The sequence below is a fragment of the Pteropus alecto genome, unplaced genomic scaffold (genome assembly GCF_000325575.1).
Source record: "Pteropus alecto unplaced genomic scaffold, ASM32557v1 scaffold156, whole genome shotgun sequence".
NCBI classification, from domain to species: domain Eukaryota; kingdom Metazoa; phylum Chordata; class Mammalia; order Chiroptera; family Pteropodidae; genus Pteropus; species Pteropus alecto.
In genome coordinates, this window is record NW_006437746.1 from 4,164,153 (window position 1) to 4,178,351 (window position 14,199).

At 50.6% G+C, this 14,199-nt stretch overlaps 1 protein-coding gene across 2 annotated transcripts in view; it reads right to left on the bottom strand.

The window, feature by feature from the left end:
- Window positions 1-14,199, bottom strand: part of FYCO1 (FYVE and coiled-coil domain containing 1) — a 76,368-nt gene that overhangs the window by 52,503 nt on the left and 9,666 nt on the right. For both annotated transcript variants that reach the window (XM_015591735.2, XM_006914860.3), the window contains exons 2-6: window positions 12,319-12,459; window positions 9,082-9,188; window positions 7,414-7,539; window positions 3,384-3,490; window positions 1,849-1,992 (exon numbers count right to left, since the gene is read on the bottom strand). In XM_015591735.2, the coding sequence (XP_015447221.1) occupies window positions 1,849-1,992; window positions 3,384-3,490; window positions 7,414-7,539; window positions 9,082-9,188; window positions 12,319-12,373 (539 nt within the window). In that variant the 5' untranslated portion in view covers window positions 12,374-12,459. The remainder of the gene's footprint in view (window positions 1-1,848; window positions 1,993-3,383; window positions 3,491-7,413; window positions 7,540-9,081; window positions 9,189-12,318; window positions 12,460-14,199) is intronic.

Sequence of the window (14,199 nt, forward strand, 5' to 3'; positions counted from 1 at the left end):
AACGGCCGTTTATTCGCACGACAAAATGGCCCACACCACGGGTGGGCAATCTTTTCTTGTAAAGGACCACACGTAAATATTTGGGGCTTGCAAGCCTTATGATCTCTCGACTCTGCCACGGTAGCATGAAAGCAGCCATAGATGACATGCAGACGATGGGCAAAGCTGTGTCACAAACTGTCCTGCGGGCCGTGGCTGCCAACCCCTACTCTGCATCTCTAGAACTCCATGTGCAAATAGACAAAAATCTCAAAAACAATGTAGAGTGAAAAAAGCAAGCTGCAAAAGGATAGCTATCTCATGATTCAATGTATGCAAAATAAAACTACATACTTAAACTATTTACGGATACACACGGAGTAAAATCTTGCCGGAATTATCAACGGATGCCATAACTAAGAGGTGAGAGATTTATTAAAAGAAAAAGGATAATAACCTAATCTCAAAGTACCTTACTATAAGATACGTATTAGTTACAGTGAGAGCTAGTCACTTTAGTAGAAATCTGGCAAACGTTACCTTAGCCAAATTATCATGGTTAACCGAGCTCATGATGAAATAAATCAACGTGGTGTGTCTCCGGATAGAACTCACTAACACGGACACAACATCTCAGGTATTTCTGCCAAAAATGCTCAACCTGAATCTAATAATGAGGAAACACTACACAAACTCCTGTAAGGAACATTTCACAAAATAACCGACCTGTACTTTTCAAAAATGTCTCTGCCATGAAAAAAATGAAGACTGAGAAACCGTTCCAAATTAAGGAGGGCCGTTCCAAAATAGACACATGACAGTTAACTGCGACATGTGATCTTAGTTATGACACTGGGATAATCCTTAATATCAATTCTTAATAAGGCCTGCGAATTAGGTAGTAGTATTGTATCGAAATTAGTTTCCTGATTTTCATAATTGTCCTGAGGTTCCAGAAGAGGACATCCTTGATTTTAGGAAACACGTAATGAAGCGTATTGGAGTAAAGGGGAATTAAGTCTGTGACTCACTCTCCGATGGCTTAGGAAATAAACCAACACGCATATGTAAAGAATAATAAAATACTTGCGGTAATATATCGATAGCGAGAATAGAGGTGAAGGATAAATAAATATTCTGTACTATTTCTGTAGCTTTTCAGTAATTCTAAAATAATTTCAAAACTAAAGTTTTAAAAAGGACAATATGAAGTAAAAACGAACATGGCAAATGCTGGCCATTAAATCTTGGTGGGTGGCACATGGATAGCATTTACAATACTATTCTCTACACAGAAAATGTTTCGTAATACAGAGTATGAAAATTAAAAATTTAAAACCCTCATTAACAAAATGTAAAATAAAACAAAGAATGCTGGACTTGAGTTTAACTTAAGTCTGGCGCCCCGGCCCTGCTGCCCACCAGCTGAGACGTGGGGCTCGTCCCTTCACTCTGAGCCCGTTTCCTCAGCACCTCCCTCCTGGGGTGGTTGTGAGGATTCAACTGCATGGTGCGGTGAGTGCCATACGGGTGTAAGAAATGAAAACCAGCCACCCCTACACGGATGGGCTGTAGCTTTCAGCCCCTCTCATACTGCCTGCAAAGCCTCCATGATAACCTAACTTCCCCACAATGTCATTAACACATTAAAACGCCTTGGGTTTAGCACAAGCATCTCCATGACTCATCTCATACCACCTGGCCAACCAGGTCAGCTTAAGGCTGGAGCCTGAATGTTCTTGCGAGAGACGCAAAACTTTGTGTAATTTACTGAGTAAAACAAAGGCGCTTTGAGTAGACTGGAGGCAACGTTCAAAACTTCAAACGTCCCTTTCCCCGCCTTTTTAACCAAGCAATTCTTCAAAATACCTGGCAAACGTCGGCCAGGCAGCATCCAGGTCATAGCCTCTCGACGCCAGGTCAAACTGAACGTCGGTCAGCTCGTAGAGTTGGCCCACAATGTCAGAGCTCAGTCTGGGCTTCAGAAAGGGGCTTCTTGCATAGTACCAGTCACTGCAGGGAGACACAGGGCACCGATCATAGAACTAACACAGGTGAGGCAAGACAGACTTTGTGAATTCATGTGAGTTGAGAACCTCCACACATTTGATTGGAAGGTTATTTTGTTCTAGATGTTTGGTGAAAATTGTCTTCCGATGTATCAGTTCATGGACAACAGCCAGATAGCTCTTCAAAATCATCGGTGTCGTCCTTTTAAATTCTTGCTGCTTCCCGGGAAGTGAAGCGGCCAGTACCCCACAGTGCAGGGCTTTTGTGCCTCGGCTTTAACACTGATGTCACACAGAAATTAGGAGTGAGTGAGTTCAATGTCCTGTCCTGAGCTTTCAGGATGAACAGAAGGTTAGGTTTTCTTTCAGAAAAGGAAGCGTTCTTTTCCCTGTAGCTACCCTCTCCTGGCAAGTAATTGATTTAAGGTTCCTCATATCCTTTTGGGGAATAGATACGGTAGAAATAATAAATAAATAAATATCTAGTTCATTTTAGCAATTTCCTTCAAGAGCAAGCTTATTTGAGAGTTACTTGTTCTTACGGTGAAAATCAAATTGGGGCCCAGGCGGTTGCCTGTGTCTGTTTAACTTGTATAACCCGAGTTAGAAGTGGGTGAGGCAGAGCCATGCTGACCTGACTGACAAAATAAAATAGTTTCACCTAATAGTTTTTTTAAAAAATTCAGAAGTGATCTGATTCACTGGAAGAATGCTCCCTAGGGAGAGGGGAGGCGGAGCTGGAAAAGGGGTGCTGGGCGACCCAGGGTTCACCTGATCGGTATTGATCTGCAGCTCCTAGTCTGATGTCTCCTCCCAGCTCTACACACTCGATCCCACCTCTCCCCCTCCCCGACCCCCACCCTCTTCACCACTAGCAGCACGAAGCCTTCCAAACTGGTCTCCCATCGGTATCTCCAGGGAGCCCAGACACTCCCAGCAGGTCCCGACTCTGTGTCTGGGGTGAGGCTCCAGGTTCCATGGCGTTAAAAACCCCACAGGTGACTCTGCTGAGAGACTAAGGCTATAGCCCACTGGTCCAGAGTGACAAGTGGGGTGGGTCCATTCATTAGCATCAGCACCAAGGAAGGCCCTGCCATCCACCAGGGAAAACTAAGATGAGACCTGGCCCCAAGCTCCTGCTTTACAACTCCGCATGGCTGGGGCCCAGAGAAAGGCATTTCGCTGCTCTGAGCTTCGTCTTCCTCACCTGGAATCACTCCGCGCTACCTGCCCCACACACATAAAGGACTGCGGGGGGGAGAGGCAGGAGGGGATGACAGGTGTGGAGGGGCTTTGCTTGTGCCACGATGCAGCTGCAGTTGTTATTATTAAAGAGTGGGCTTCACCTCCTTGTTGAATGGAATGGGGGGGCCAACCCGCACTTCATGTATTTACCTGGTCACTTTAGTATTCATGAAGCACTGCTGTAAGGTGTCGGCCAACCTCTGGTGCACCAAGGAGTAGCGAATAAATGCTCTTCCTTTCCCCAGAGATGTTCGGAGCTGGAAAAGGTAAATTACACAGAAATGAAGGGCTGTTGGCCTAACTCTTAGAGACCTGGCCTCAAAGACGGCTTGCATAAAACAGAAGCAGGGCAGAAAATGTCACCCAATTCTACCCTACATAGTGGCTTCACTCGTCCCTCAAAGGACACAAAATGTTTGATCAGGTTGTCCCAGAGAGCCGGCCTGAAGTGGGTGGACTTCTTGCATGCTTCCACCCACGAATAACCTGTAAGCTCCAGCAAACAGGTCAAGAAGGGTGTGTTCACAAGAGACTCTCCAACACGTGTGGGTCCCATGCAATGTCATTCATTCTCCCTCCTCTGCTCCATCAGAATCTCGGGGTTTGGAGTCAAAACTGTATGACTGAATCTGGAGTATGTGGAATAAAACCCGGAGGTAAATTAGGGGCTTCTCACTCCAGAACTGAACCTGAGCGAGAGAGGCTCTCAGTTTGGCTGATGTCTGGGCTTGTTTTCTGAGGTGCTGGGAGAAGAGGTACGAGGGAAGAGGCCTCCAGGGCTTGTGAAAGGGGGAGAAAGAGAGGGCAAAGGACAGAGGTGTAGAAAGGGAACGTCTAAGAAATTCGGATGGATGCAGAACTAACCGCCTCCTCTGTGTCCTCATGAAACGATCGATAAAATCCACGTCATCTATCCACACTTTCCTGGTCGGATTTCTTTTCAGCTATACGAATTCTCTGCATTTAGTCAGAAGGTACACAGGGGGTGAGGGCGGCAATGTCTCTAGGTGGCCATCACACTGGGGTGACAAAAAAATGGGCATGGTTCTATTTCAGGAAGTCTGAGGTGGACAGAGGGTACAGGTGCAGGCCTGTCTTCAAAATCTTTCCCCACCATGCCGAAACATGACTTCTAAAGAGGTTTCTGGGAGCTTGCTGTGATGCGGGTGGAGTCTGCTGGTCAGAGATTCTGCCAGCTGTGGACACACGGCCGCCAAGATGGATAGGATCAAGGAAAAAGCCAGAGAAGACACTTGAGACCAGTCTGCAAAGCAGGATTCACACTCCTGACGTTTCAGGCCCAGAAGCGCAGGATCAATAGGCAGGATTCAAAACCTCTCCACTAACATGCACGCCTGTTTCGTCGGGGCTCTGGCCCCAAGTGGGGCCAGGAAAGAAAGACCCACGCCCTCCTCAGCTTTCAGAGGTGGATATCCTACCTGCTGGGTGGGGGAGGGGGCAGCAATGGTCTGGCCGTGAGGATTGCAACCCTCCACAGCACTGACAAACCACCAGCGGCACTGGACTGGGACAGGAAGACACAGCGCAGCCTCAAGCACTGCACCTTAGCTGAGGCGTAAACATCCTGGTGCGCGGGGCCTCCGAGCCCAGAGCGATGGCTGAATCAAGGAAATGATACCACAACATGAAGAAGTTTTCGAAAATAAAAAAGTGTGAAACCTCATGAACTTCAGGGGCTGTGGCACATCTTTCCCTTTGAGTTTTGCGGGTATGAGGCAAAATCAGGGTGCCTAGAAGTGAAGGCAGGTAGGTGGCAGACTGGCCTCTGGCTTTACCAAACTCACTGTGGCGGGTCTACAGACACTCGATCGTGACGGATGCCCAAGGGTCAATCTTGACGATATCCCCGTGTCCAAATACTTTTTCCACTGATGAGTGAGGTGAGAACGAAGTGTTCAGGGGTGATAACTAGGGAACTCAGGTGGCCGAGGACAGCTGAGCTAGGCACTGTGAAGCGAAGTGTGTGAGTCACACAAACTCACCCACGCACAGGCCCCGTGAACTGCGTAAGAACCTCATGCGGCCACCCAGTCCCTAAGGTCCCAAGGGAGGGCTAGTCCTTCTTAGCTAAATGGCCATCGTAACAGCATTTAGAACATTAAATTTTTTAATGGAAAACGTGTCTATATTTTTAATCGGGCCTATTAAGTAAATTCATTAACATATATGTAAAAGGAGCTATTTTAAGAGGTCTTTTTAAACATCGCTTGGGGAAGAGAACGCTAGTTCCTTTGTACTGCCCATGAAAGTACAGCACAACCTTTTTATTTTTTGTTTTTTTGAGATCATGGGTCCGCTTTCATTACCTAATTCCTTAAATTTTTTAGCATGTAATCAGAACTCTCGTATGCACTATACCAGGAAGAGACACAACAGCAGCGAAGGACAGGAAATCCGCAAGGTTCGCGAGAGCCGATTCTGCTTCAAGCCAGGCCGCTGGGCCGGGAGCCTGACGCCAAGCTGCACCCTGGTTCCGATGCCGCCCGTGGTGGTGAAGTGCACGCGGTCCGGGGTGAGGCCACTCTGAACCTTTGGAAGTGGCTGACTAGAGCCGTAGATGTTCAGCCCAAGTGGCTGCCTCACCCCAAACGGACCGGAGGGGCCCAGCAATGCTTCCTACTCGTTAACGTTTACCTTCTGGGCTTGTTAGCCTGGATGGCACTTGATTGTTGACTGAAGTTAACCCAAGTAGCCAGCAGCCCATCTTGACTAGCGACATCCCAAGCCATTCCACTCAGTGGTGCCCCACGGAGCAGTCTTCAGCGGGGATGAGATAACTGGACCCCCCGGGAAGCAGAGCCTATGCCGGCTGCCCAAAACCCAACGACGTCTGTGCAAGCGGGAAATGCTTTTGCTTCTAGAAGTCAGTTTCCCTGGCCTTGGAGTGTCTAAGGGTTTGACTACATTATGAGGAAAGAAGAGGAAACTAGCTAAAAAGTAGACGTGAGCATTTTCCAACCCTGGGCAATGAGGAGTAAACTAAATTTACTTCCAGACTTCAGCTGTTCGAGGTCACGGGGTCGAAGGCTAGGGCTGCTCTGAAGAATGGAAGAAAGGCGTGCCGACGAGAACGCCTTCTAGGTTCGTGGAGAGGACGTGACGACAAGCACCCTCTCTGGGGCTACGACAGGTGAAAGCACTGCTCCACGTCACGATCCTGACTGTTCCGGTAGGCGACATCTCACGAGACCTGCGTGTGCTACATGGACACGAACAGACTCCACACCAGGGTCCGTCCTCATTGTCTCAGATGTCAGACGGTGCAGCCGGTGGGTGCTCAGCCCTCAGTGTCGGTTCAGTTGTCATTCTCTGTGAGAAGCAACCCACCCGGCTCCAGCTGGCATGGCCGGGAAGGAGTTATTCCCAGAGCACCTGACTCTGTGGCCTTTTGGGAGGCCAGCCCAGGATCACGTCTGCTGACTTAAAGTGATTCCAATCTTACTGACAAGATACTGAAAAGAAAGGTGAAATGTACGAACCCTTTAGGCCTCCTGCCCTAAATCTAGGGGGTTACTTGCTCCCTAATGTGCAAAGTTCTTTACTCTCAGATGGACTAGGCTTATGGGGGGAGGGGGAAGGAAAGGAGGGAGGGAGGGAGAGAAAGAGAGAGACAGAGGAGAGGAGAGGGGGAGAGAATGAATAAATGAATGTGTGTTTGTTTTGTTCTGGAGATTTTTACAACAGCAAAGCCATGGCATTCTGCTCTCGAGGGGCTCAGAACTGAACGTGGGAAGCTGCTTAGCATACCAGCATTTTAAGAAATGACTCTCAAGATCCCACATCACTCTTTTCATTTCGAATGCAAGTTTTCTGGGCAAACTGTAAGGAAAACAGCTTGAAAAACTTGAAGAAGCCTATCCCAATTTAACAAGGTGGAGTGCTACACCCCTCCTGGGGGCACCATGAGCAGCCCACAGAGTGAACAGCCCACCCTGAAGGTAATGTGTGGGTTGTGGTCTAGTGACAGAGCCAGGGCTGAGCCATTCCTCGGCCTGGTTAACACGCTGAGCCTGCCCTGGGCACTGAGTATACCCACGCTGGATTACTTCACTTCTTTACCACTTGTGAACCCCACTCAGCTGTCCGCGGCAAAGGTCTCTGCAAGAGATGCTTAAAGCAGGCGAGAAGAGGGCTTGAGGCCCTTGGCCATTCTGCTCACCTCCGAAATAGACTTGACGAATCGGATCCCATCATTGGCTCCTTTGACCTTGGCCAGGCAGGCACAGAAGTAATCCCAGTAGTCCTTCTTGTTGCCCAAGAGGGTGGCCTTTTCCTTCTGATCGAACTGGGCAGGGAAAAGGACAGAGAGAAGAGGTCCAAACCCACTGCTGTTCATTCCACCATTTATATGATAAACAGTAACGACAGCTTCTTAGTTGCCTGGCACTGGGCAAGGCCCTTTATCGGCATTAGTTTTATTTAATAGCAAATGAAAGTGTTCTAATCCCCAATTTACAGATGAGGAAACTGGGGCTAGAAGAGGTTAAGTAACTACCTCAAGGTCAGACAGCTCTAAGATTCAGGAATAATAATAGCCCCCTCCCCCCAAAGATTTATCCCTTAAGGAGAGCTCCGTGCAGAGCTCAGCGGAAGACCACCAAAGTTGCTATCGACAACTCTGATGGATATATAACGACTTATGAGAAAGAAATACAAGTGAAAAGTTCCTGAGGGCGGTGTGAAGAGTGTTAACTATGTCTCAACCGAAGGACATGAGTTAGTGGCATTTGCTACCAGTTACTCAAGCGCCAATAATGTTTTAATATTCATACAATAAATTCAAATGTCAGCTATGTCATTTCAAATCCAAAACCAAAATGAACTGAAAGGGGAAAAAAAAAAAAAAAGTCCATAAATATTTTCACAGCGTGAAACAGAGAACCAGTTGCAAAGGCAGGCGAAGGGGGAGCCCCTCAGCACGCCGGGGGCGTTTCCTCCAGGAGGCTCCACCCTGTAGTCTATGGGGGGATGTGGTGTCGCAAACTATTGGTGTTCAAAACGCGTATCATGCTATAACATTTTGTAGCATTTTTTTCCTGATTATAGAAGATACGCATATACTGTTAGGCAACCTGGATAAAACAAAGAAACAATTATAACACCTAACATGACCACCCTGAGATGACTTCTGTGAACAGTTTGGTCCCTTGCCTTCCTGTGGTAGTATTTTGCCTGTGTTTTCCCACATCTGCAGAGCTCTCTAGATCTGTGCTTCTTGGACCAAGCAGACACAGCATCATGCTGTGGGCAGGTGAAAATAAAACTTCCTGATTTGGTGGGGGAGGGGAGGAGTCAGGGGGGGACCCAAGAATACGTTCCCAGCATGCTCCCAGGTGACACTGATGCTGCATCGTGGACCACACTTCGAGCAGCAAGGCTCTCAGCAAGGCTCTAAAACAGGGGCCTGCAGATGATCTTCGAGGGTCCACACGCTCCTGGAAAGTGTGTGCCTGGTTGTACACACGCACATGCATGTTCGCCTAAGGAGCGACTCCACAGTGCTCACCAGACTCTCAAAAGGGAATGGGACTGCCCTAAAGTTAAGATCCCTGCTATACAGTGACCTTATGACCTGCCTCGAGATGACCTAAATCTCTACAGAATGTTCTGGTTTCCCAAATCATCCTAAGGGGCAACATTCCGATTTCCCAGAGGATGGCACTTGGAGGTCCGAGCTCTCACTGGGGACTGCTCTGACCTTCAGTCTAACTGGGACAACTTAATGGTTCCACTAAGCTTCGGGGACCACATCCTGAATCCTGATGTGTCACCCCAAAGGGAAACGAGACAGCAGCGTGGAAATCGACACATTACAGGAGTCACTTACTTGAAGGAGATACTCGAGTTTGTAAGAAAACTTATGCAAGCTGGTGCTGTCATCTGTGATGGGTTCTCCTGCTTCCTTAAATTCTTTGCTTAGTTCTGTCACCGCATCTTTAAGACAACGAACAGGAAAGTGTAACCAAATGGACACCGACCGCAGAGAGAGAAGCAGAACAACTCCGGGAAGCACGAGGAGCACGTGGTCGACGGCGGCAAAGCACCTTGGGAACGCGAAGCGGTAGGTCAACACCTATGGGAGGTGACGCCAAGTCAGGGCACTTTACCCCAGCCTGCTGGCTGGGCACATTCCCGGGTCATCCCTACAGGCCTGTCATGCAGGCCTCGGAATTTGCAAATATCTGGTCAAAAAATATTGGCCGTGTGGATGACTCATTCAGCGATCCCCTAATCTTCCAGAAAGTGCACCCTTTATTCTGGCCACGGTTCTCATCCTTCACTTTCACCCTACTGCTGAGCACGGGGAAGGCCAGGCTTCAAGATGCCGCAGAACGTGCGAGCAGTAGTAATGGTAATCCCAAGAAGGACGGCGACAGCACCCGCCTCTGCTGACTGAGTGCCTTTGAGGGGCCAGGCCTTGCATGTCTTCCTCATTTAATTCAGCACTGTGAGGCACAGAGTGCTTTATTTCAACAATTCTAAGATGCAATTGATTTTAAGATGATTCCAACTTCAGAGCTGTTAAAATGTGGGGGGAAAAAATACAACTTAGAATTTTTACAGACGAGGAACTCACGGAGAGGTGAAAACACCTGGCCGAAGATCATGGGTGGTGAACGGCAGAGCTGGAACAAACATCTCGGTTTTCTCAAGGGCTCCTTACTCCAGAACCCACCTCTTAACCCCTAAGATAATTTACCTCCTCTTCTGCAGAAAAGGGGAAAATCACCTTTGGTCTTCACTCATAGCCTCTGCCGTGGGACAGAGGAGCTGTCGGCAGCTGGGTTTTGTTTAGAACATGGGAAAATGTCCCCAGCTGAGATTGCTGGAACACGCTGGACAAAACTTCCTTCTTCTCTGACCACTGCCCGTCCCCCAGCACCACGGCGAAGAGCAGGTCTGCCTAGCACCGAAGCGGCGCCCGAGCTGCTCAAGTTGAATCGACACTGACCCCTCAGGCAAAGGTCAGCTAATGGCAAAGACAGGTTCTTGGGACTGATTCTTACAAGTGTCTGTGCCCCAGCTGCGCCCCACTAGAAGTGTCTGTGGGGGGCTGGCAGTGAGAACCGGGGAGCCAGGGGCCGGAAAAGACACAGGCCTTCCTTCTTCACCTTCAGGCTGGGTTTATGCTCACAACCCGATCTAGGAACTCCTGAAATCTTTCTTGAAAGAAAGAGACCTGGATGTGCAATGTCAAGGTTTTGGCTCAAATCTCTGCTAATCCAAAAGCATTACTTCTGAAAAATCTTAGTCTTACAGGAATCACATGTTTGCTTCTGCCAACGACCTTGAGGAGTGGGTGTTACCACCAAACGTACCTCACATGTGAAGGAAGCAGGGTTAAAAGGTGGAGCCGGGAGCTGACCGGAGCCTGCCTGACACCAGAGCCCTCGTAACTGCTGTCACCAGGACGAGCAGGCTGCCCACTGCACAAGGACGCCTCAGTTAAGGACACGCCACTCTCACGGCGGATGCCGTAGATCGGCTGTGCGCTTACTGAGAGGCACCAGCAGACAGGAAGAAAGGGTATTGAGAATGGGGTGCCTTTTAAGAATTCCCACTGAAAAGCTCTGTGAAATGTGGACAGGACATTGAGGTGGCCTTGGGATGTTGGGGATGACCTGACACAGCCAGTACATGGGGTGGAGAAGGGCATGTGAACAAATGCTAACGCCTGTCCTCCTCCCTGGTTCGGGGCTCTACCAGGGTCCCTCTCGTCCGCCAGTGAGGACCTCTGGGTCCCACAGTCACGCTGGAGAACCAGAGACTGCAACACGGGCTAGGCTGCCTGAGCTGTGGAGATGCTGCTCAAGGCCGACGGTGAACTAGGATTTGCAGGGCTTGTCATTTTACGTTGTGTGCGTGTGCGTGTGCGCGTGTGTTTTTAAACATCTAACATTTTAGCTAAACGTAGACTGGTGTGGTTAAGAACAGAGACTCCAGCGCCAGCTCTGTGTGCACACTCAGGCTCTGCCCGACAGGATGTGTGACCACGGGCAAGTCACTGAACATCTTCGTGCCTGTTTCTGCATCTACAAAATGGGAAGAGTGATGGTTCCTACCTCACAGAACCAAATGTGAGGACGCAGTGAGTTATTATCTGTACGATGTGTAGGACAGTGCCCGGCACATATGAAATGTCATGTAATTATTAGCTATTAGAGGCCCAAAGTGCTATATAAATAGGAGATAAGCCTGAGAAAGTAATTATCTCATCGACCGTGACCTTCAGAATAAAGAACTGTATTGCGGCCCCCACTTGCCCGATGGCCCTGGGTAGGAAAGACAGCTGCAAATCATCACTGTGTCTGAGCATTTCAGAACCTGGGCCTTCAGTCTGTCAGGACGGCGTCACTGTGGTCTCTGAGACATGGAGGAAGTGGCGAGCTTCAGACCATGTTGTTACAAATGTGCTGAAGCTCCAAAGAGGCTTACCAGACCAGCCTGGAGGCCTGCAGAGGACGGAAAACTGCCAAAGTTCTGACCTTAGAGCCATCACCTGAAAAGCAGGACTCGGGTCCTGGGCCTCTGCCGCTGCAGAGAAATCCCTCCCTTCCCCGGCTCTGCCCCTCTTCACACGCCCTGTCCCCACCTCGCCTCCCTCCAGCAAGGGCCAATAGGACAGCCTCTCTCACCAGGCACGGCTGCGCCCTGGCAAGGCCTAGAGGCAGCGGGCCGTCTGCCCACCGCCACCAGGTAAGACAGCAAAACAAGAAAGGTGAGTATCTGGTCTTCCGGCTCGGTGGGAAAGCGAACAATACTCCCTGACTGTCCCAACTCCATCAGAGCCGAGGCTCATAACACACCGCCCCCCCACACACACAAACACACACCCCCAGATGCAGACTTGGAAAGGACTATTTGATTTTGTTTACAAAGCGGCTTTACAGTGCTCTGAGGATGGATATCTGAGCCCCAAATATTTCAATACAATGTGTCCTGATGGCTCCGATTACTCCAGGGGTGAACACAGATGAACGGGCTCAATTTCAACTGGCAACAACAAGAGCACAGTCCCAGCTCCCTTGACACAAGCCTGGCCCGCCGTGCAGCCCGGCCGTACCTTGCAAATCGCGGATGATCCTCTGGAGCTGGCCCTCCCCGCTGGTGGCAGCCATGGCGACGGGCTGCAGGCTGCGGGCTGCGGTCTTGGCTGTGCGCCTCCTACCTGGGGCCGGTCAGAAGTCAGACTCCATGGTGGCACCTGCATGGGGGAGGAGGCAGCAATGGAGGGAGCAGTCACAGTCACAGACATAACGTGAAGACAGGAGGGGAATGCTGCTCTGGGCAGAGAGTCGCCCTGTCTGGGCCTTTTCCTGTGACGGGCAGGGCTTGACCCTTCTGTGTGGGCCTTGCTCTGTGGGCACTCCCTAGTTGGCTTCTGACACGCTTCTATTCAGACACGATGACCTGGTTTGGGCCTTAAAAAGAAACCAGGCCAGCCAAACAGCATGGCCTGTCTCTGTGGGTCCCCTCCCACTCGCCCCCGTAGACAGCACTGCATCACTTTCCACTGCTGAAGACGCCTCTGGGGACTCCACACGCCCCGAGGCCAGAACTAGTCCAGCCCCCATCCCTGGCCTGCAAAGCTAGGCCTCAGGTGCCCGCAAGCACCAGCCCCATCTTCCCACGCCCGGCCACACAGCCTCCCCGGGTCTGCCTTCTCCGACAGCTGGTCAGTGACCTCTGGCCGGGAGCGGTGGGAGAGAGGCTAAAGACACGTACCCTCAGGGCTCCCAGACCAAGGAAAGCCTGGCTTGCCTCGTGGGGACCCGGCTCCCCTCCGGCAGAGGTCTGCGGCTCCCGCTGCCCAGAGTCCAGCTCTGCCTGGGTGCGGGGGTGGGGCGGGGGCGGGGGGCGGGGGACACGCCAGGCCCGCCATCAGGGGCCTGCGCAGCCCTCGGAACCAGTCAAGGGACACATCTATTTTAAGTTTGGTTACTGTCCTCTTGTGGCTGGTGAGTCCTGAGTTACCAGCCCCACTTGGGTGGCTGCTGAAGTGATTTAAGGACACAGTAGTGGCCGAAAACCAACACAGATGGGGAGATGTGAGCGCACTGGAGAGAGGCCTGGACGGGCATTTGGACACTGCTGTGTCCTTCTTTTAGAAGCTCTAATTCTTTCCTTAGATGCCCATTGGATATAGTGTTTGCTGGCAAAGCGGGTGGAGGCAAAGCGAGAGGAGGCCAGAGTAGCAGCCACCACTAACGGAGGGCCTACTGTGTGTCCCTGGGAGGTGCTTTACCGTGATTGTTTTCACTTCTCAACAACCCTAGTGGGATAGGTAACGTACAAAGCAGAAACTGGCGTTCGGAGAAGTCATGTAACTTGTCTAAGGCCACTGACCAGCAAGGAGTAGAATTGTGAACTGTACCCTGGTCAGCCTGATTTCAAACTCTGGATTTTCGACTGAGTCACTGTCACCACAGTAAATGACCACCCACTTCCCCCGGCTTCTAGGAACCACCCCAGAACTCCAGCATCTCCCAGACAATGGGCCGCCACCCTGAGTGTTTCTAACGTGCTTTGGCCCTCATGCTCCCACCCCCATCTTCTCCCGACTGTTCCAGGCGTCAAGGCAAGAAGACCATGGAAGAGAACGGGTCCCCGGCCTCGAGCTCCTCCAGATACTTGCACGAGCATTCCAATGTCAGCCTGAGGGGACGAGGGCCTGCTGGAGGGCGGGTGTGCCCAGGCCTATTTTTAACTAACGAGCCAGGGCAGCTGTGACTCAGTGAAGACAAGACCCAAAGAGGGCTTCTCTGGCCTAGGAGGAACGAGACAGGTGCATGCCTGTACCCACTCTCAGTAATTCATGGCACAGAGCCCCAGAGAGTCAGGGGTCCACGGAGACCCCTCCAAAGCCCCCACAGCAAGGGCTGGTACCCTGCCCATGAGACACCAAACTGAGGGTGGAAGTGGTTTACCAGCCAGCCTGCCCACC